This window comes from Polyodon spathula, chromosome 24 (assembly GCF_017654505.1).
Source record: "Polyodon spathula isolate WHYD16114869_AA chromosome 24, ASM1765450v1, whole genome shotgun sequence".
NCBI lineage: Eukaryota > Metazoa > Chordata > Actinopteri > Acipenseriformes > Polyodontidae > Polyodon > Polyodon spathula.
This window is the reverse complement of record NC_054557.1, coordinates 19901868-19922266: the sequence shown is the minus strand read 5'-3', so window position 1 is coordinate 19922266 and position 20399 is coordinate 19901868. Positions and strand designations below refer to the sequence as shown.

Sequence of the window (20399 nt, the reverse complement as noted above, 5' to 3'; positions counted from 1 at the left end):
TCCTGTGAGCTTTACAATGCTTGCCTATGCTTTACCATGTTTTCACAATGCTTTATTACACTTTGCTGTGCTTTTACTGGGATAAGAAATGGATTTCAAAGCCATGTCATGGCGTTTCTGCAGGGAGACAGTGGGGGTCTTTTATTCTGTCAATCCCGCCAGTCTGAATGGATCGTGAGCTGGGGGGGAGGGCTGCGGCAGGCTTGATCGCCCGGGAGTCTACATCAAGGTCGGCGAACTACTGAACTATATCTACCCCAAAATACAAGCGAGTCACCTCAATACGCAGGGTAACAAATACTGTCTTCTACTTTAGCATTAGGACACCTCAAACTTCAAAGCTCTAAGCACGCTCTGCTCTGAATAAGGTGCTAGCTGGAAACATCTGAACCTCAGGTTTATATTTTCAAGACCCTACTGTACCTCCAGTCCTTGATTAACTTTTTTGAAAGGAGAAAAAAATTCTGTATATGTTACAGAATGAGAAACAGAAACCTTGAGAGCGCATTAAGAGAACTTTTAATAGATTACGGCTGCAGACAAAAGTTCTGCATCACCTAGGATTAAACAAAACAAAAACAAAAAACTGTATGAACATAATTTAGATATTTTATTTGACATCGAAGAAACAACTAAATGATATTGCAAAAGTCTGCCGGAAGCCATAATAGTAGTACAGTAGTATTTCATGTTAGATTTTGAAATGTCACATTTTTCAGTTCACTTTTTTTAACTACTTGTATATGGGAAAACTACAAAGCGGTATGTAATTCAATATGTTAACGGATTTTCCTTTTGTTTTAGTAGAATTCAATAATTCAATCTTGAGGAAACCGTGCCTTCATAGTTTCAAGTGTACTGTGTTTAGTTTTTTTTTTTTTTTTTTTTTTTTGTTTGTTATTGTGTTGTTTATTTTATTTTTTTAGACAAAAAAAAAATATTACAAGAAAATAAATTCAAACAAATTAAGAAAATTCATTTTATACAGTATAGCTGCTGTCGTTTGTGTGTTTAATGCCTGGTTTCCTGGAAGTTTATTACCCCAGAAATGAGACAGACCATGCATTTTCACTTTAATGACAGGATATAACACACGGAAGGTGAAATATTGTGCAACACTATCTGTAAGAATGGTTTACAAACAGAGATAGCTTGCCCAGTACCAGCTCTTAAATTAGAAACGCATCTTTTCTGTGTTTAGAACTGTCCATTTGAGACCGATAACGAATGCATGACAGGCAAGACTGGTGGAATTCTGTTGTAAACTGCAACCATTTTAAGTGTCATATCTTTTCAATAATTTAAGAAGCCACTACATTTTACACTTACACGTGGCTTTACAGCGTCCTAAAATTACTTATCCATCTAGGCACTCTCCTTCATCCCACATCACTATCGTCTTCAAATAAGAATAGCAAACTGCTTTCCTAACTATCCGGTCACCTTTTAAATATAACCCTCGCCTGTCTTATCTACAACCACACAAATACACCTTGGCTCATTTTCCATAACAAAAGCCGAGACGACGTCGATGTCACGTACTGTGTCTGGCACAAGATCAACAACAATGTTTACTTACAGAATACAGAAGTACAAAACAACGGCCCTGGAACACCCCTGGCTTTGAATGGCTTCCATCTCATGCAAGGGGTTATTAAACGGCTTTCAGCACCCCGACTTTTAAAATGGGTCCAGTGCCACTGGTACAAAACCACTATGCAGTATTGTCTATCTTGAGTAATAACACAAAATCACTGCACATTGAACAGGGTGCTGCTGTCGCTGGATATTGTGCAGTCTGCACAGTGCAGACAGTAATGAGGAAATAAGATGCACTTAAGCACCAATGGACTTAAGAAAAGCTGTGAGGATTAAACATTTGAGATACAAAGATATCAAAGAGCAACTTGCTATGGGTAGGAAAAAAAAAACCAAAAAAAAAACACTTCCATAGAGTTTTAAGAAGTCGCTTGAAACAGAAAGCTCCATAAAGCTAATATAAACAACAAGAACACATTAGTTAACTGGTATTTTATATCAATGCCACGATATTATTTAATTTACGGTAATACTTTTTAATACTGAACTTGTACTGGTTGTGCTGAAGCCGTTGAAAATAGTGCATTTGATAGTACTTTTTGCAGCACTACAGCGCCTGTAAAAGGAGTTCTTGCGTCACTCTGTATAACCACTAGTCTGGATACGTTGCTTGTGCAATAGTAAAAGAATGGCAGGATAGACGGGATGAAAGTTTAAAAGGAAGGTTTTATCGTAGTATCCAGAAAGAGGTGGATAGTGGTTGTGTGAATAAGGAATTGGTGAGGAAAGAGGAAAATATTGTTAAGGACTGGACATTGTTCTCTGAATGAGCCTTTATTTAGGGTGGGGAAACATGACAATGGGTTATGTGAAAAACGTAAAGCCTCTGAAACAGCGGAACATTATCTATTAAAGTGCGGAGAGGGAATTGGAGAGGAGGTTGAAGGAAGTGGAGGTTTCTCAATTAAACACAAAGAGCTTGCTGGGCAAAGGAAAAGAGGCAGGGAGACAAAGATAAAAGCTATTAACGAAACATGTACAGGAAACAGGAAAATAAGGGATTTCATGAACAATCAATAAAGAAGACAAAAAAATAAACGTAACAAAGGGAGACTAATGACTACAGAGGGTGCTAACCATCTAAAAAGATAGATAACATGCGCCCACTAACCTGAATAAGACTTTGCAAGTAGCTTTCTAGAATGCTGGCTGTCACTCAGATACGGTGTTGACGAGAGTCTACTGTTGACTCTGCGGCTCTCGAGTTAAATATTAACTTGGAGAAGGAGCTTCATTTGAGCTAGAAGCAGTGGACTTTCCAAACGGATTCCGCGATGAGCTCTCCTGTATACGGACGTGTAAGGTCTCTCTTGGCCTGTAATCTGGCTTTTAGGACCGCCGGGAACAAAAATGGCATTAGATCCTGGTTGAAGCCACCTTTCATCAGCAAACAACGGTTGTCTCTACCGTCCCAAAATACTGCACTTGCTAGAAGTTATTGTCAGCGCACGGCGCAGAAAGGACTCGTATTCAGGCAGGTACGTGTGTTTAAACAAATGGGTCGTTTTTCTAAGAATTTCGGAACCGGGGAAGCAAAACCAAAATGTTTCATTTATAGACATTTCTAGCCAAAATAGACAGATGTACGTTTGAGTTTGTGCTTAATACTGTATTCTATACAAGAGGTGATTTTAAGCGAAAATGATTGTTGTTATTTCCGTATATGTGAAAAAAAAATGCGTTTAGAAGTTAATCTTTAATTGTATTTATTTATTTATTTATTGCTGTTTATCGTGAATGGGTGAACTTCTAACCCAAAAATGAAATGATGAAATATTCGTATTGTACTGCTTTATGGTGTTAAAATTGTATTGCATTCCCATTTTGTTTGCACAAAATATATAATTCTGTGGTGGCTTTTACGTGTGTCCATAACCTCCTAAAAGACCTCTTGGTAACTGACGCTTATACCAGCAGACCCGGAAACAGCAGGCCAGTTGTGGCCTCATTAAAACAGCCACAATGTAATTGGAGTTATATAGAGGAACAAACTCTCATGTAATATCACACATTTGGTTTATCACTTAACTGCCCTACAAAATGAAAACTCAAGATAAGGAGCTTTGCTTTACAGTATTTGAATGTGCAAAGTTCAGTTTGGAAAACATATAGCATACATTGCAATGTGTTTGTTTACAGCTTATGTTTGTAATGTGTTGTACATGTGCAGTGTGATCGACTATGTGTTGAAATAAACATGACTGAACACTGTTGAAATTATAGACATGTTATTAACAGTTCTGCCATTAGTGAACTCCAGATAGTCAGCCCAGCTTATGGGCACAGTCTTTGGTCGATACCTTTGAGGAGATATTATAAGGGGTTGACTGTATTGGTGATATAAAGCATCCCTTTAAAAAGCTTGAAGAAATACAGCTTTGAAACGCCTTAAAATCGGGGGTGTAAAACTCTGGAGAGCCAAACTGGCTCTCTCCAATTTAATTGAGAGCTCAAGTTGGAAAGAAACCCTGAAGACCCTGTGGCCCTCGAGGGACTGGAGCTTAAATGGTTTAAAACCTGATTTCATTCCTGTTCCGATGGCAGATGTTTGAGCCAATAAGCAGCACCTACACTTACCTGCTAGCCGACTGCGAGACCAGAGAGGCGGTTCTGATCGACCCAGTTCTGGAAGAGGTGGAACGGGATGCCAAGTTGGTGAAGGAACTCGGACTCAGACTCCTCTACGCAGGTCGGTGTGAATTGATGTGTCTTTCCGAGAGCTTCTGCCAGCACCAGTGTGTGTCACTGACTCAAACAACAGACCAGTTTGTATGAACTCTATGGAGTTCGAGAAGTTACCCTGTCATAACTATGAAAAACAGATATGTGTTATAAAGTAGACGCATAGATAGGGAAGTTAATGTTTGGCAGTTGTGCACACAGTGACTGAAAGGGAAAACTAGTGTTGTTGTTTTTTTGGGGTTTTTTAGATTGTTGGGGGGAGCATACTTTTTTTTTTAAAGCTTGTTTATTTAACTTCACTAAGCAAAACAGAGCATCAAATTGAGCAAAAAGAAAACAACAGATCTATAATTTTGACATAGACTCATGTGAGAACATTTAGTTAAAATCCACTTTACAAAGATCTGGTTAGCAGTGGCGCTGATGCATTTTAGCATTAGACTACTGTCAAATACTGTTGCACACAAATAAATTTGATTATTGACATGCACATTATCAGTGATATCACAGTAATCTATTTAAATGATTTGGCAATGTGGAGATGTACAATTAGTGCCATACTTGATTGATTTCTCCGGATCAGAGGTGAAACTGTAAAAGGGAAATGTGGGCTTTTTTTTTTTTTTTTTTGCCATCAACTACACTTTGCTTTCTGTCTCCAGCAAACACTCACTGCCATGCAGACCACATCACAGGCACTGGGCTCTTGAAGAAGGTGGTGCCAGGGTGCAGGAGCGTCATTTCAAAGGACAGCGGGGCTAAAGCCGACATCACTATCCAAGAGGGCGATTCCATCAAATTTGGCAGATTCGTGAGTACAGTGTCTCTGCCTATATTTCAGAGACATTGCTAAGTGCTGTGATTTTTTTTCGTCTGCTTTCGTATGAAGCCGGTTTAATTGCAAACAGTGACTTTAGTTTAAGTAATTTGTTGCCGCTGTGAGAATCTCATTTTAAATACTGCTAATTGCTGTTTTGATCAGTGATATGTTGAAATGGAAATGGAATTGAAAATCAGGAATTGACTCCCACCCTGACCCATGTTTTATAAAAATGTAGAAATTAAAGTAAAAACAAACTAGAACAGAAAGTAAGCTGATTTATAAACTGGTAGTGGTGGAGGCATACAGGTTTGCCTTTTGTATAGCAGTGACTCCAGTGTTTTTTGCATTGCTCTCCCTCCCTCGCCCCTCAGCATCTGGAGGCTCGAGCCACCCCTGGACACACTGACGGCTGCATGACCTTCGTCCTGAATGATCACAGCCTGGCCTTCACTGGAGACGCGCTGCTCATCCGAGGCTGCGGACGAACTGATTTCCAGCAAGGTGAGCACATGCCCAGAACCGGAGGAGTCTCAGCACTGCTGGAAGGGGCTCCTGTGCTGTTCAGTGCGGTTACAGTAATTAGTCATTCAGTGGAGGCTTTTATCCAAAGCGACTTGCAGAGACTAGGAGGGTGAACTATGAATCGCCAACAACTGCTGCTGCAGAGTCACTGACAATAGGACCTCGGTTTTATGTGTCATTCGAAGGACATGTGTTGCACATTTTAAGCGTTAGTTTCAGGTGTACCAAAATACCATGCTGCTGAGAACAGTGATCCGATTCCTTTTTTTAAAAAAGAGAATAACAACAAAAGAAAATGTACTAATGAGGCTGTTCGGATTATCAGTGCTCCTCCAGCTCCTAGCGGCTGGTTAATCTCAAAACTTTGTCAAACTTTTTAAAGGAACCCATTGATTCAGTAGGGCTAGTTAACTCATTCCGTATCCTCACCACTCTCTGTGTAAGAAATGTCTCCTTCCCTCTGTCTCATATGCCTCCTGTTTAAAGAGGTTAGCAGCTTGAAGAGTCATTTTGCTGTTTTACATACCATACTATTGTGTGTCATTTATAATCATTCCTGAGTGCTGCTGGGTTCTCTTGCTCCGATATGGAGTTTTTCTCCTGCTCTGCTAGCCCTTTAAACTTTAAAAGCCAGTTTATAGGCACATTTTGACAAATCATTTTGTCTCAATATGAATGCAGCAGAACCCAGATCCCCACTGAATGATTGTGAACGCCAGAAAGTAGTAATAGTAAGCCATTCTAATGACATTGAAAGCCACTAACCTCACAACCCATAGAGGTGTCCTCTAATTTGGTTGTTGTTAATGTTTTTGTGTAATACAGATTACTTCCACCAGGTGTCAGCATAATTATGTACAAGGTGGTAATCTGTTGGTAATGCTGTGAAATGCATTCGAAAACAATATAACGCTTGATTTGTACTTGCTTGCATCAGAGTGCAAGAGCTCATAAAGGTTTTCTGTAGACAGCGCAATCGACAGCGGGATTAAATGTAAATGTGCTATGATCTCAGGATCTCGACATTTCAAACAGTTATGTCGAGATTGTTTATTTTGTGATTTCGATATAGCACATTTTTGTTAATGTTTTTTTTTTCATGTTTAATAATCCACTGTACTCTTTCGCCCCCCCCAGGTTCTGCCACAAAACTGTACAAGTCTGTCCATGAAAAAATATTCACCCTGCCTGAGTGGTGCATTGTGTATCCTGCTCACGACTACAGAGGTGAGGGAAAACATCCAACACACTGGAAAGACTATCTGAATAAAGAAAGCAATATAAAGACTCATAAAGATGTGATCTCTTCAAAAAGGTTAAAACAACACAGCTTTGTTAAGATGCCATATCTACAAATATATTCAATAAAAAAAAGACCCCCTTTTTATCTGCGGCATGGATGTCACAATTAAACGTTTTTCCCGTAAATCCTGAAAAAAAAAACCCAAAAAACACTTATCCAGTTGGCATGAAATGTGGTGGTAACAATATTTAGCATAAGTAAGGTTGGGCATATATGTAGGTGTTTCTGTCTGTATGCCGCCCTTTCACTTAACATGCATCTTGAATAGAAGAGTTATTTCACATCCTGTAAATCATTTTAATATACTTTACCATGATGCTAATATCTGATTTTCTTACTGAATGACTTAAGTACCACGTATCTAAATTTTCATTAAACTATACATTGCCATTCCCTATATATCCTGCTCTATACATACTGCTGATACAGATGACTCTGCTGACGGCTCTCCCCCGTGACCGGGGATGAATGTGACTGGCTTGTTTTTTTGACGCATGCAAGTCCTAAAGGAGGCATCTTCTTTATGTTGGCACCTGTTCTGTATAAAGGAATGAATGTAATCAAGTTGCTCTTGCTGTTGTGGTTTGTGTGCCTCTCAGGAATGACAATGTCTACAGTGGACGAGGAAAGGAGGCTGAACCCTCGACTGACTAAAAGCATGGAAGAGTTTGTCAATATTATGAGCAACCTGAACCTACCCAAGCCTACACAGATAGGTAACTTACTGTAAAGCAATGTTTACCCCCAGCAACCCCAGCTACAGATCCAAGAATCAATGTAAACCTCTTCTGTGGCAATCGGAGAGGTGATGTAACACATGTGGTGATCTTAAAGGTCTCAAGGAGATTACAAAAGCTTAATAATTTCCAGCAAAGGCTGTTGACTTCCAATTAGGGCGTGAACCTTTCCATTTTAATTTTACAAATAGAAATAGAAAATGTGTTTGAAATAAAAAAAAAAACATTTAACAAAACAGAATCGGACTGGCTCAAGATATGAAAGTGAAAAACAAGTGGTATTGTGTTGTAATTAACAGCTTTTTCTGAGTTTAATTAGGAAACAGAATCTGCTCTAAATAAGTTTAAAGGGACATCATGTGATCAAAAATAACACCTATTACATTTGTAATACAGGGCAATGGGCAGAAATCACGAAGTATAGTGGTCTCTGCTCATTAACAGGTGGAATATGCAGCCCTGGCTTAAATGCATAGTGTTGCTTGCTGGGAGCTCAATGATTTAATCTCTCTTATTTTAACCAATACAGACACAGCTGTTCCTGCCAATCTGGTGTGTGGAATCCAGGGTGACTGAGGACAAACCCAGACACTGGTTCTCGCTGAACAGATTAAATGGTTTAGTTTTTTTCAGCCTTATTTTGATATATGAAATGAGCAACGTCAGGTTTTTTTTGTTTTTTTTTTTAATGATTTTTATTATTGTGTGTATTGCAATATGAAATTAAGACAGAGGATACATGACAAGCAATTAGTCTGATAATATAATGGCAATTTTGTGGCTTTTATTCTAAGTACTTTGATTAGAATTGCCTGTCAGCTATGACTTCCAGCACTTGAAAATGTGTGTGTATGTGTATCTGTAAACCATAGACATAAATATATATATTATATATATAGATATAATTTATATATATATATATATATATATATATATATATATATATATATAATTAAACTTAAAAATATAAATAACTGCTGACTTACAGGCCTTCATAACCCATGGCTTTGTTATTTTTGAGATGAACAAAAACTACAGAAACCATACGTGCTTTTGCCCAAATCAACACTGTGAATGCAACATTCACTATTGATATAAATAGTGACACGTTTTTTGGGTAGATTGACTCCATGCAAACAGCTGTGTAGTGTAATCAGACAATAAATCATGCTATTGTTGATTTTTTTTATTATTTTGTTTTTTATTTTTTTATAAACAACTACATGTGTGTTCATGGAAAATACTGAATGTGAAAATAAAATAGTTGGCTTGCACTGACCATGTATGACTTTAGAAGTACAACATCTAACCTTCATCAGTATTTTACATTAACAATCATAAGTACATTTACATATTTGCAGGATGAATACTGCAGCTAGCCTTAAGATATTAGTTTGTTCAGTGGTCTAGCATTGCCCCTAGTGGGCACTGGAGTAAACTACCGAAACAAATGCAGCACAATCTTAAGAGGGAGAATTCAGGGGAAGACTATTGCAGAGCAGTGAGGGGATTCTCTGATGGTGCCTTTCTGCTTGTCTGTTTACCCTGTGCCTGACAGTCGAGCCCTCATCCAGGACAAAAAAACGACAACAAACGAGATTGCCACAAAAGACTTTCATTGGGAAATAATTACAGAGATGTGCACGGTACGGAAGTGTCAATTGGAATTATTTTTGCTGACAAAGAAAACGATTTGTCAAAACTGTGATTTGAACTGAAGCGTGTGTCTGTCTGCTGAAATAGTTGAATTGTTAATAAAAGACCTAAACGCATATAAATTAAGGAGAAAGAAAATGCAGGCCGCATGAAGTGTACAAAGTGGAGCTTTTATACTGAATTCAGCACACACACACACAAAATGAATTATTTCAAGATAACTTTAGTGTAGATACTGTAATAATATACTGTATCAATTCTACTGTGTGTGTGTGTGTGTGTGTGTGTGTGTGTGTATACCAGACAACAGTTTGAGTACACCTGCTTGAAACCAGGTTTTTCATGATTATCTAAGCTTTTAATTGTATAAACTTGTCTATAAACACTTAATATTTAATTATATGATACGTGTACTTATATAAGCTGATAATCATAAGTGAATTGCATTCAAAAATTTAATTTTTAAATGAATATGTAAATCTTGTCAATTTCAATGAAATGGTCACCCAAAGCAAGGGGATTTCAGTCTGAAGCCCAAGTCTTAGTTAAAAGTCTGAAATGTGTATAACACAGTGTTAGAACACCGGCCTGAGTATAAAAGTGTCTTTGTTTTATGTTCTCTGAGTTAACTAGCATGTTACCTAATTAACCTTTTGTCACCAATTATTGTTAACAGGTGAGGGTCCATGATTACTATAAATATAGGTAGCATAGGTACAAGTTTGTCATTCCTGAATGTAAGGGAGCAGAAAATGGCAAAATACGCTCAGTTAGGCAAAGAAAAAAGTCTGTAATTACTTTAAGAAATTAAGGTCAATCTTTAAGACAAATCGCAAGAACTTTGCAAGTGTCTGTAACTGCTGTGGCCAAGACCATCAAACGATTTTAAGAAACTGGCACTCATGAGGACCGAACAAGGTCAGGCAGGCCAAGGGTGACCTCAGAATCATAGAACAAGTTCATTTGAGTCACAAATCTGCGAAACCGGCGATTAACTGCCCCTGAAATACAAGCTCAGCTAAATGCTACTAGAAGTACAGATGTTTCCACATCAACTGTTCAGAGGAGATTGCGTGAAGCAGGCCTAACTGGAAGAATGGCTGCACAGAAACCATTATTAAGGAGTGCAAAATAAGAGAAAGAGACTTGTCTGGGCCAAAAAACACAGAAACTGGACGTTTGAGGAGTGGAAGTCGGTCTTATGGACCGATGAGTCAAAATTTGGAATATTTGGGTCCACCCGCCGAGTATTTGTAAGACGCAGAGAGGGTGAGCGAATGAGTTCTGCATGTGTGGTTCCCACTGTCAAGCATGGAGGAGGCAGTGTCATGGTCTGGGGTTGCTTTGCTGGTGACAGAGTTGGTGATCTTTACCAAGTCCATGCAAGCTCAACCAGCATGGCTATCATAGCATACTTCAGGCATGCCTTTCCATCAGGATTACGGCTAGTTGGGCAGTCCTTCATTCTTCAGCAAGATAATGACCCGAAACACACCTCAAAGTTGTGCAAGAACTATCTGGCCAAGAAGGAAAGTGAAGGACAACTCAATCTAATGACCTGGCCTGCCCAGTCTCCAGACATCAATCCATTAGAACTTGTATGAGACAAACTGGACAGAAGAGTCAAAGCAAAGCTACCCACAAGTGCCCGACATCTCTGGGAATTGCTGCAGAAGAGCTGGGAAGACATGTCGGGTGATTTCCTGCTGAAACTTGTTAACCAAATGCCTCGTGTTTGTGAGGCTGTTATTAAGGCAAAGGGTGGCTATTTTGAGGAATCCAAGATTTAGAGACAATTTTCAATTTTCTTGAACATTGCTTTGTTTTGTTTTGTATATTGTAACATGTGTTTTCATTTTCAAGTATTTACAGAAATGTATACGATGTAACACATTGTCAATTATGAAAAAAACCTAGTTTCAGACTTTTGACTGGTACTATATATACATTTTAAAATGTGTTATTTATTCAAGGCCTGTCATTATGAGAGGACTTTCTTCTCTCAGTTCCCTGTAAGCTTCATACGAACACAATTCTTTGTTCTCAAAGCCTCGCTTGGAAAAAGTGCCGGAGGCATCCAAACATCGTCACACAGCCACAACAGCACAAACCTGTTCAGCGAAACTGCTGACAGCTCTTCAGAATGCACCTCAATGAGCTGCACACACAAACAGGCTGGAATCCCTCTCCGGTTTTACTCAGCATTTCGGAGAAGCAAACGAGGGGTAATAAGCACCGATTTGCACTACATTTTTTGTATTCATGAATTTCCCTGATCTTCCTGAAAAGATTTTATTTACAGCAGCGTGCACATTTATTAGAACACCCCATTGCTTCTGTTTTGATTTGTTGTGCATATGAAATCAAACCACTGGAACTGAAAATCGGAAGAGACGTTAGTGATTGGCTCATTTAATTGACGGCTTTAATAGGCCACCCTTATGGTGCCACAGTAGTTCCAACTAATCATCTGTTCTCATTAGTAACAATAAACAAATATTGTACAGCCTTGTATTATGAATCTCAAATTCTTATTGATGTGGGTTGATAATATAACTTCACTTTCAGCTGATCCTTTTAAAAAGGTACCAAAAAAAACCCCACTTCATTGTACACCCAATATATTCTACTTCTGTATTTTTTAACCACGTTTTATGCAGTGGCAAAACATTTGCCAGCTAGCATTTTTCCTTAAGCGTGTTAGGCAGTGGAGAAGCTAGAGATCTATAACCATCCGCACCTATCAATTAAAATATAGAAGAGATCTCAAAGAGGATTCCAAAATATTGAGTCATGCTGTTATGGCAACAGGGATGTTTCTTACTGTAAACCAACATTTAAAAAAAAAAGCATTCCCGAGCCGAGATGTTCCAGTTCTCTTTTTCTTTTTTCTTTTTTTTTTTTAATAATTTAAAAATAAATTTAAGAAGCTGAATCTGCAGTAGTTATAAAAACGCAGAATACAGAAGTAAACTATTTATAAAGCAGGTTGACAAATAAAGTTGCCTGCTTATGAAACTGATAAACTATGCATTGCCATTTTCTATCCTGTGCATTTCGTTGATAAATGTAACATGGTCGTTGACTATACTGATAAGTCTGATTTTGAATGGGCAGTCCAGACAGGGGCGGGTGTTAATGACATAATTGTTTCCTTTCACCAAAAGCATGTTAAAATAAATCCCAGTCCAACATTATGTCCAGTTGCTCTGTGTATATTGATCCAGATTACCTCCCCTGTTAGTCAGAGCTCAGATAAACACGCTGCCATGGGAACTGTCAGGGTAGCAGGAATGTGTGACTCACCATTCTGCCGAACCGGAATAAATCTGCGTGGTTACATATATTAAAAAAATACAAGGTTTACAGACTGTAAGACCACCTCTGTAAAACAAAGACTACAATTAAGACCACGTTTTTTATAGTCCCAATCTACTTTTATTAACGGCAATATTAAACTAGTTAATATTAATTACAACAGGACTCTAGGTTTACCATAGCCCATAATCGAGTCTTTTTTTTTTTTTAATGCTACCATTGTTTTGGGGCCTATCACTTCAGCAATTCCTACAACAAACGGTTTAGCTGGAAACCAACAGGATTTGAAATTAGGAAGACTGTAAAAGCCGAGCCGCAGGTTGCTCTCCAGTAAGATCCACCACAAAAGAGCTTGTGTCCTTTTATTCTCAAAACACGTATTGTGTGTGTCTCAATGCAAACGACAGATGGGTTGCTGCAAAGCACATAATCAACCTGTTTTAAAGGGGATCGACTGACAATGCATTTCAATGACAGTAACTTGATGGAGTTGAATACTTTATTTCATGTATATGACAATACCTTTTTTTTCTGTTTTACCTACAGTAACGCCCTGAATTGCCATATAATAAAACGATACAGAGACACATCATTTACCACACTCTGTATTGTCACACAAGTAAACTACACTGTCTGGTTTGTGGCATGTTCTCCTAGTATACCCTGGATCCCTTGATGACTCTGAATGCTACTGCTTACTATCCAACCAACAACAGATCACTTGTATGTCTGATTGCGATTGCTAATTTCAAGAGCGATTATGCACCAATCCACCGCACTGGAATTGTGTGCAAACCTTTTTTTCCCCCCAGAAGGGTGCAAGGGACATGGTATAAGGGTACTTTTAGAATTCGAAGATTTGCAGATGCAGTGGTTGATTTAATCTGCACAACAAAACTACAGAAGCCAATGGGCCTTCTCATTATGTCAACACTACTGTATAATAATTAAGAAATTAAAAAAAAAAAAAAAAAAAATTGCTTGCTGTAACATGTTCTTCTTTCGGAACTGTCACTGACGTCATTGTTTATTTAGCCGCAAACTTGTTCAAATATCCACTTCATGTTTAAGGGTGTCTTCTTAAGCTGTTTGCAAACCTTACACACCCTACAGGAAATGCGGTGATGCATTAGTAATACAAAGCAATTGCTGTTGGCTTAATCTCAGTTAATGTTGATGACACATTTTAATTCACTGTGGCATCTCAATTTGAAAGCCCAGTCCGAGTTTAGGAGACCTGCCGTGTCTCATTGATAATTGTGCTCCCTGTGTCAGTTGCAGCTCCTACTGTTGCGATCATCCCATTAAAATAATATGAAATGATTTAGGAGACCACACCCTAGTGCTCCCATAGAAAAGGCTTCAATTTTCTCTAATTATGAGTAAAGCGTCTTAAAGGAGTAACCAAAAACAAACAAACACATCCTCGATCGTTTTCCAGACAATGTTTCATTCACTGGATTTCCGCATTGGATAGGGTAACGCCCCCCTCTCTGTTCTATCTACAAGGCCACTGTGTACAGGAAACAATGCTTGCTGCTGTTTATGCCTTAGGAAGCTACGTGGGGTCCTATTACCTGTAACACAGTATGGTCTCGCAAAGGTAACACTAGAGTGTAAGACGCAGTGTAACAGTTCCTCAAAGGAAATGCAAGAAAACTTTCATATATATATATATATATATATATATATATATATATATATATATATATATATATATATATATATATATATTGCTATAACACGTGCTTCTTTCAAAACTGCACATTTAAAACCCATATAGTAAATATGAAAGGTTAGATTTATGATATGATTGTTTTAGCTGCAACCACTTGAAGCCAAGTTTGACAGCTGGTATGTTTTCTGTACAGTATGGGGGTGTTTTGTCCTCACTAGTGAGACTGTATCTTGACAAGCGCCCTCTATATAAGTGAGCCTGTGAGTCTGTTGCTATCAGTGTTTCCACACACACGCCTGCTTACACTGCTGGTGATAGTACTGCCAGGGTCCTAGCACCACCGCAAACTGATAGACAGAGAAAGTGTGAGCCAAAAAGCACAGCAAATGCTTATCTTATTAACACAGTCACAGTCATTCATATCAATAAGGGTACTATATTTAAACATGCAGTATGAATAAGGAGCTTCAAATGGCATTTAACTGTCTTGTTTTCTGTTATCCTCACTATTTTATGGTCAGTGCAATCATTCTGAACAGTTCTGGGTTCTTGTGCTCCAACATTAACCTTTCGATACCCCCTAAATAGGCCTTTCTTGGGCTACAAGCTTGCCTGGAGAATCCTAGGTGCCAGTACTGACCATCACGTGACAGTGTGACTTTTCAAACGTGCTAGCCTCACTTACTCTACGTGTATTTTTTTTAATATACAGCACATTTTTTTGTAATTGTATTTTTTTTTTTTTTATGGATGAAAATAGTTGATTTTGCTTTCTGTCAGTTATCATGTCACCACACTATAAATGCATTTCCTGTGCTGCATATTGCTATCTGAATCCTCATAGTACTCACAGTTTAGAACGCTGTGGGGATAGCAAGGGAGTGGATTTATAGTCTGGTCCAGGGGTTTCAAAGATAAAACGGAACTGGTCCATTATTTTCTACAGCCGTGCTCATTTGCCTCCGATTACAAGGTTTGTTATAATTATGCTAGTACGAGCTTGTTCTACTCGCGGTGTTTTTTGTGCTTTATTTTTTTTCCATACTGGATCCGCCCCCAACCCACTATTACAAAAGACTAGTGCACCTGCTTTGCTCTCAAGAACTTAAGTTTGTGCGTGTTGTGAAATGTTCCGAGGGGAAGAAAAAAAAAAATAATAATAATAAGTGACGAGGCGCAACAAAGTGAAGCGTAAGTGAAAGCCGAGTCTCTTTTCACCCGATGAAGGAACGCTTGCACTTTTAATTTCGACCATGGAAGCTTAACTTATATATTTTTAAAAAACACACAATTTGCAAGCAAACAGGTATACGTGTGCTACGGAAAACGACGCTGATTCGATCAACCGGCGCTCACCTTGACTGAGCTAAATATTTTTGTTCAGAAGGACTCTGACCTTAACAAAACCAGGAACTACTGCGACAGGAGGTCTACAGAACTGCAAGTAAGCTATTTTTTGTTTTGTTTTGTTTCTTTGCATTTTAATAAATGTTGTATACACAAATACGGTATGTTGTTGTTTTTGTAAGTTTAAACCATTCTCCCAAAGTTAATAATAAGTAAACAAACATAAGCCTTTCTTTTATAGTATTATTATTATTATAGGTCAATACAAAGCACTGTCGCTACGGTGCGTAGGATTCCATGTCGGTATTCTAGTAACAGAACTCCAAAAATACTACAGCCCTAATCGCAGATGCATGGCTAGAATGGTACACAGTTGTGTTTCTCAAGTCGTAGTATATCAGTGTTATAATGTCGAAGGCATGCTATTTGGGGCTTTTCGCTGGGGCAGAGCTGGCATATTTTCAACTGCAGTTCAACCGTGGGAGCGATAACGACCCGCATGAACCAAACCTGTTCAGGCATTGCAGGCAAAACACGTCTTAAACCTGTTTTTGCAGGCGCCGAGTACCGTGGGTTAGCTAGTACTTTTAAAACCCACGAAGACAATTCACAATACGTTTTGTCGAAAGGTGGTGTCTGCTTGACAAAACGTTCCAGCCAGTAGCGGCAGAACAACACACTTTTGTAATATACAGTAACCCATTTCCCGTTCTCTGAAATACTGACAGAACAGGGCCTACAGGAATAAACAGTAGGTTTCTTGTGAACAATGCTGATGGCTCTGTTACCTTAAGTGCGCCTAAGAAATGTAGTGGCACTGGCTATGGTACCATCATTAGCAGCACAATGGTATTTTGTGTATTACTCATCTTCCTTAGGGACTAGGTTTGGAACATCAAACTCCACACCAGATTCCAGCCCTCCAGAGACAAAAGGAATAAGAGGCAAGCACACCTCCTAGTCAGCTTCAAGTTTGCATGCCATCACCATTACTACAGTAATTACTTGCTGTGCATTATTTGCGTAAGTGGGTTTGTCTCAGAATTGTTTTTTAACCCGGATCATATGTGTAGTCAGCAGGTGTAACCTTAAATCTGTCACAATCCTATCATCCAAACAGTCAGTTTCCACCGCGTCATGCTTGAGGCTCTCAAAAGAAACCCTTTTGAACAACAAGCGCTCAATTCCTTGTGTACCTGAAGGGGTTAAATCGTATTTCTTACCTGAATTCTGCTCCCCTGGTTAACTGTTCGTTTTTGTTCTGTGTTGGTCCGACACCCCCCACTCCACGCATACACATACACACACACTTTCAGTTTCTTCATGTACAGCCCCTAACAACCTCTTGATCCCAACTGGAAATTGATGTTGTAATGAGGTTGAGAGTTCAATTAAATACAGTCTGCAGTGTACCGGGAACGCTGAAAAAAAAAAACATTTTGAAAATCCAATTGAGGGTTTAACACCACCTGTTATTGTATGTGACTCTGCGGCCGTTGTCGATGCGTAGTTCGCCACCTAGTCTCTGTCCCTTTGGAAAGAAGTGTCTGCTTAATGACTGATTCAAAGTGGGCTATATGAGATGCAATGAGTTTGTGCTCACTCACAGTTCAAGCTTCTGTACAGAGTTAAGGAGCGGTATATAAAAACAGTGCCTTTGACTGCTGCAGCCTTACGGTGGTTTCCATTGATCACGCATCACAAACCCCAAACAATGTGATATAATTGATTGCTTAAGAGCTAGGCGTGAACGGCAGTTTCTTGCTAAAGGGAAGCTCTTAGGGTGCCTGTATGCCAGCCAGCAGCATTATCCCCTCATCTTTTGTGAGCACTCAATTCAAAATCCAAGAAATTGAAGCAAACCAAAACGTTCCGGTAGACGCCCTAGCTCAGACTCCCCAGAGTTGAGCGTACCAATGCCAAGCAAGGCAGACTGTTTAAATCTCTTGCGCTGTGCTCCCAGTCTTTGTGCCACTTTCTCAGTGAATTGAAAACTATTTGCATTCCCATCTCCAATCAGCTATATTTAGCAGCCCTCCCAGAGGAGAATCACACAAACTGCCAAATAAGGAATGAAAGATTGGCAGCGAGAGTGAATGTTTTTCAAACGGGTTGCAGTGTTAAACATGGAAAATTGACTGCTCTGCACTGGACTTGCCTAACTTGTGCACCACGTTACTGGATCCTCAGCTGGTGCAGTGTCCTTGCACTACTAATTTGTCATTGTAGATTGTTCTAGTCCTAACTTGCTGCATCCTATTTCATATTATATTTTCAAAGTATTACTGTAAACTACTGTATTTAAATATTAATCTTGCATTGTAATCCTGTACTGCCCTGTAACACCTCTAAGTCACCTTGGATAAAGGCATCTGTCAAATAAATAAATGCATAGATAAAAATAATAATCTATCTAGTTTTAAGTTTCTAGGAGAGAAGTGTGTATATGGTGGTTCTGTGATGTGAATTATAGTAAAGTCTACTGGAGGCAGAATTTCATATCTGACCTCGTAATGTAATATTTTGATAGGTCTACCATGTCCAACACTGATTAAAGAGGGAGTTACTAAACTTAGCCAATAGCCCTGTATTCCTTGGATTCACCTTCAGCAATCATTGCCAGTGCGTGCGGCAGGCTGACCCAAAATTAGAACGCAAGGCCATGCAGGGAGTTATGAGTAGTACTTAAACTTGTCCAAACAGCTGGTCAGTGTTAATTGCACTTAAGCACCAACGATAGAAATCTGGTTGTTTTAACTGTAAGCAGTAGCACTAGGAACATTATCTCTGCCACTCCTTTAAAAGTGTCACTTACTAAGTTCTTAACATAATTCTAAACATTCTTTCTTATTCATGCTAGCTGCGTTAAGTAGCCCCCCCACCCTGGAGAGTAGTAATACAAGGTATCGTTTCTTAAACCCTGGTTAACATTAGGAATATTACAACTCCCCCTCCCTTTTTTATGTTCAAACAGTTACATTTTCGCACCTTAGTAATAGCGACCTTATCTAGTTGTCATGAACGTCGTATTAACATTGTTTAGCAGAAGTTGTTGAGAATGTTAGTTTCAAACCATGCTACTGTGCTTTTGTTTTGTGGAACAAGGAGAAAGAATATGACTTGCTAGCTAGACTGTTAAAGTGCTAAACTGGTTTTTGACTTCTTGAGGTGAAAGGATAGTCTGTTTCTCTGGTACACCTCTCCACATGTTGTTGACTACCTTGGAAGTCTATCGCTGGCATCTGGTAAACGGCAGTGCCATCCATCTGTGATGTGTAACCGGAGTGGAATATTGCCTGCAGCCGTTTTTCTTTGTTGTTTCTTGGCAGAAGCAGAAATACCCTGTGGCCAAGTCCCATTTCCATACAAGTCTCTTTTGTTAAAGAACTACTTATCAAGGGAGGTTGCGAGAAGTATGGTGACAGTGCTGAGAACGTTCAGTACTGCTCCCTGCATGACATTGATTCCAAGAGCAGCTCACCACGCACCAGCGACCCCTGTAGTCTGGCCGGGCACCTGCGGGCTTGCCTGTTAGCTGCCCAGGAGCTGCATTGTCCTCCTACGCTGTAGCTCCTGGGTGGCTGCATGGTGAATCCGCAGTGTGCAAAGTAGCGGGCAGCTGAAGGCACAGGCTTCGGAGGACGGCGTGTGTTCATCTTCGCCGCCCCCGAGTCGGTGCAGGGGTGGTGGCGGTGAGCCGAGCCTAAATAATAATTGACCATTTCAAATTAGGAGAAAATAATTGGCAACGACTAAATTTGTAAAAAAAAAAAAAAAAAAAAAAAAAAAAAAGTGACTCTTCCAGTTTATATAGTTTAATAACATGCTCCACTTTGATGTGTATCTCTCTGTTTACTGTACATATGACGTCAGTTTCTCTACTCCACCCAAGCCCGGTCAATGGCCCAGCAGTGGAATTTTCACCAGACCAGGCCAGCTTGGCACCGGTCCAGCCTGTTTGTGGAAACAAGGTCAAACTGAGGCCTCCCATTGAAATGGATGAATGGCTAGTGAATTGAAATTCTGTGCCGTCTAGACCCCTTTTTATATTTTTAGCCCTGTGTATGTGTGTACGCGCGCAATTCCTGCTCTGTACAAACATTTTCACATCAGAGGTTTGCTTATTATGAGAATGCCTGTATCTGGTTGAGTGACTTCTCCGTGCTTGGGAGGCTGGAATTGCACTGTTGGGAAATGCAGTTGAACCTGTTGGAACTGAACAAACAATAAATTAAACACTCAAAACGACACCAGCAGGCTTGAGCTGCCAGTTCTCTTCTCTGTTTTCAGATCGTCTTTTTCTTGCTGACAGGCGGCTGGAATCTTTTGTGGGGATTTTTTTTTTTTTTTTAAACTGTCTTGAATTTACTGGAAGATTGTGGGTGGGGATATGCCTAACTTTCCTATAATGTTACAGGGTTGGTAGGAGTATGGAGCCATATTAATAAAATGTGATATTTATCCTGGTATGCATATCCCCACTAATCAGCATATTGAGGATGTGGTACACTGGTATGCTTACCATATTACTCCTCTTTCGCATTTTGACGTTTTTTTTTTTTTCCCCCAAGGGCTCCCAAAGCACCATCATGATTTCTAAACATGTACGGGCACATTTGCTCAGCTGTTGTAAATCAGGGGGGGGGGTCATCTCAAATGTTATTTGAAGTGGTTTCTCTTACCCTTTTGTGGGAATTTTGGGGAATTTCCCATTTTTTGCTTTTATAGTTCTAT

The 20399-nt window shown here is 39.3% G+C and overlaps 1 protein-coding gene across 1 annotated transcript; it reads left to right on the top strand.

Annotated features, from left to right (window-relative positions):
- Positions 1-2783: 2783 nt before the first annotated feature.
- On the top strand, positions 2784-8525 carry LOC121298709 (persulfide dioxygenase ETHE1, mitochondrial-like). The gene is made up of 7 exons (XM_041225907.1): positions 2784-3077; positions 4144-4288; positions 4944-5092; positions 5476-5605; positions 6764-6853; positions 7529-7645; positions 8196-8525. The coding sequence occupies exons 1-7, from the start codon at positions 2874-2876 to the stop codon at positions 8240-8242; spliced, it is 882 nt and encodes a 293-aa protein (XP_041081841.1). The 5' UTR covers positions 2784-2873; the 3' UTR covers positions 8243-8525.
- Positions 8526-20399: the final 11874 nt, after the last annotated feature.

Bases quoted from the DNA above. Each gene is read 5' to 3' on its own strand.
- LOC121298709 (XM_041225907.1), top strand. From the start codon at position 2,874: ATGAGCTCTCCTGTATACGGACGTGTAAGGTCTCTCTTGGCCTGTAAT. The intron at 5,093-5,475 runs GTGAGTACAGTG...CTCGCCCCTCAG, and splicing joins CCATCAAATTTGGCAGATTC to CATCTGGAGGCTCGAGCCAC. The intron at 7,646-8,195 runs GTAACTTACTGT...TAACCAATACAG, and splicing joins ACCCAAGCCTACACAGATAG to ACACAGCTGTTCCTGCCAAT.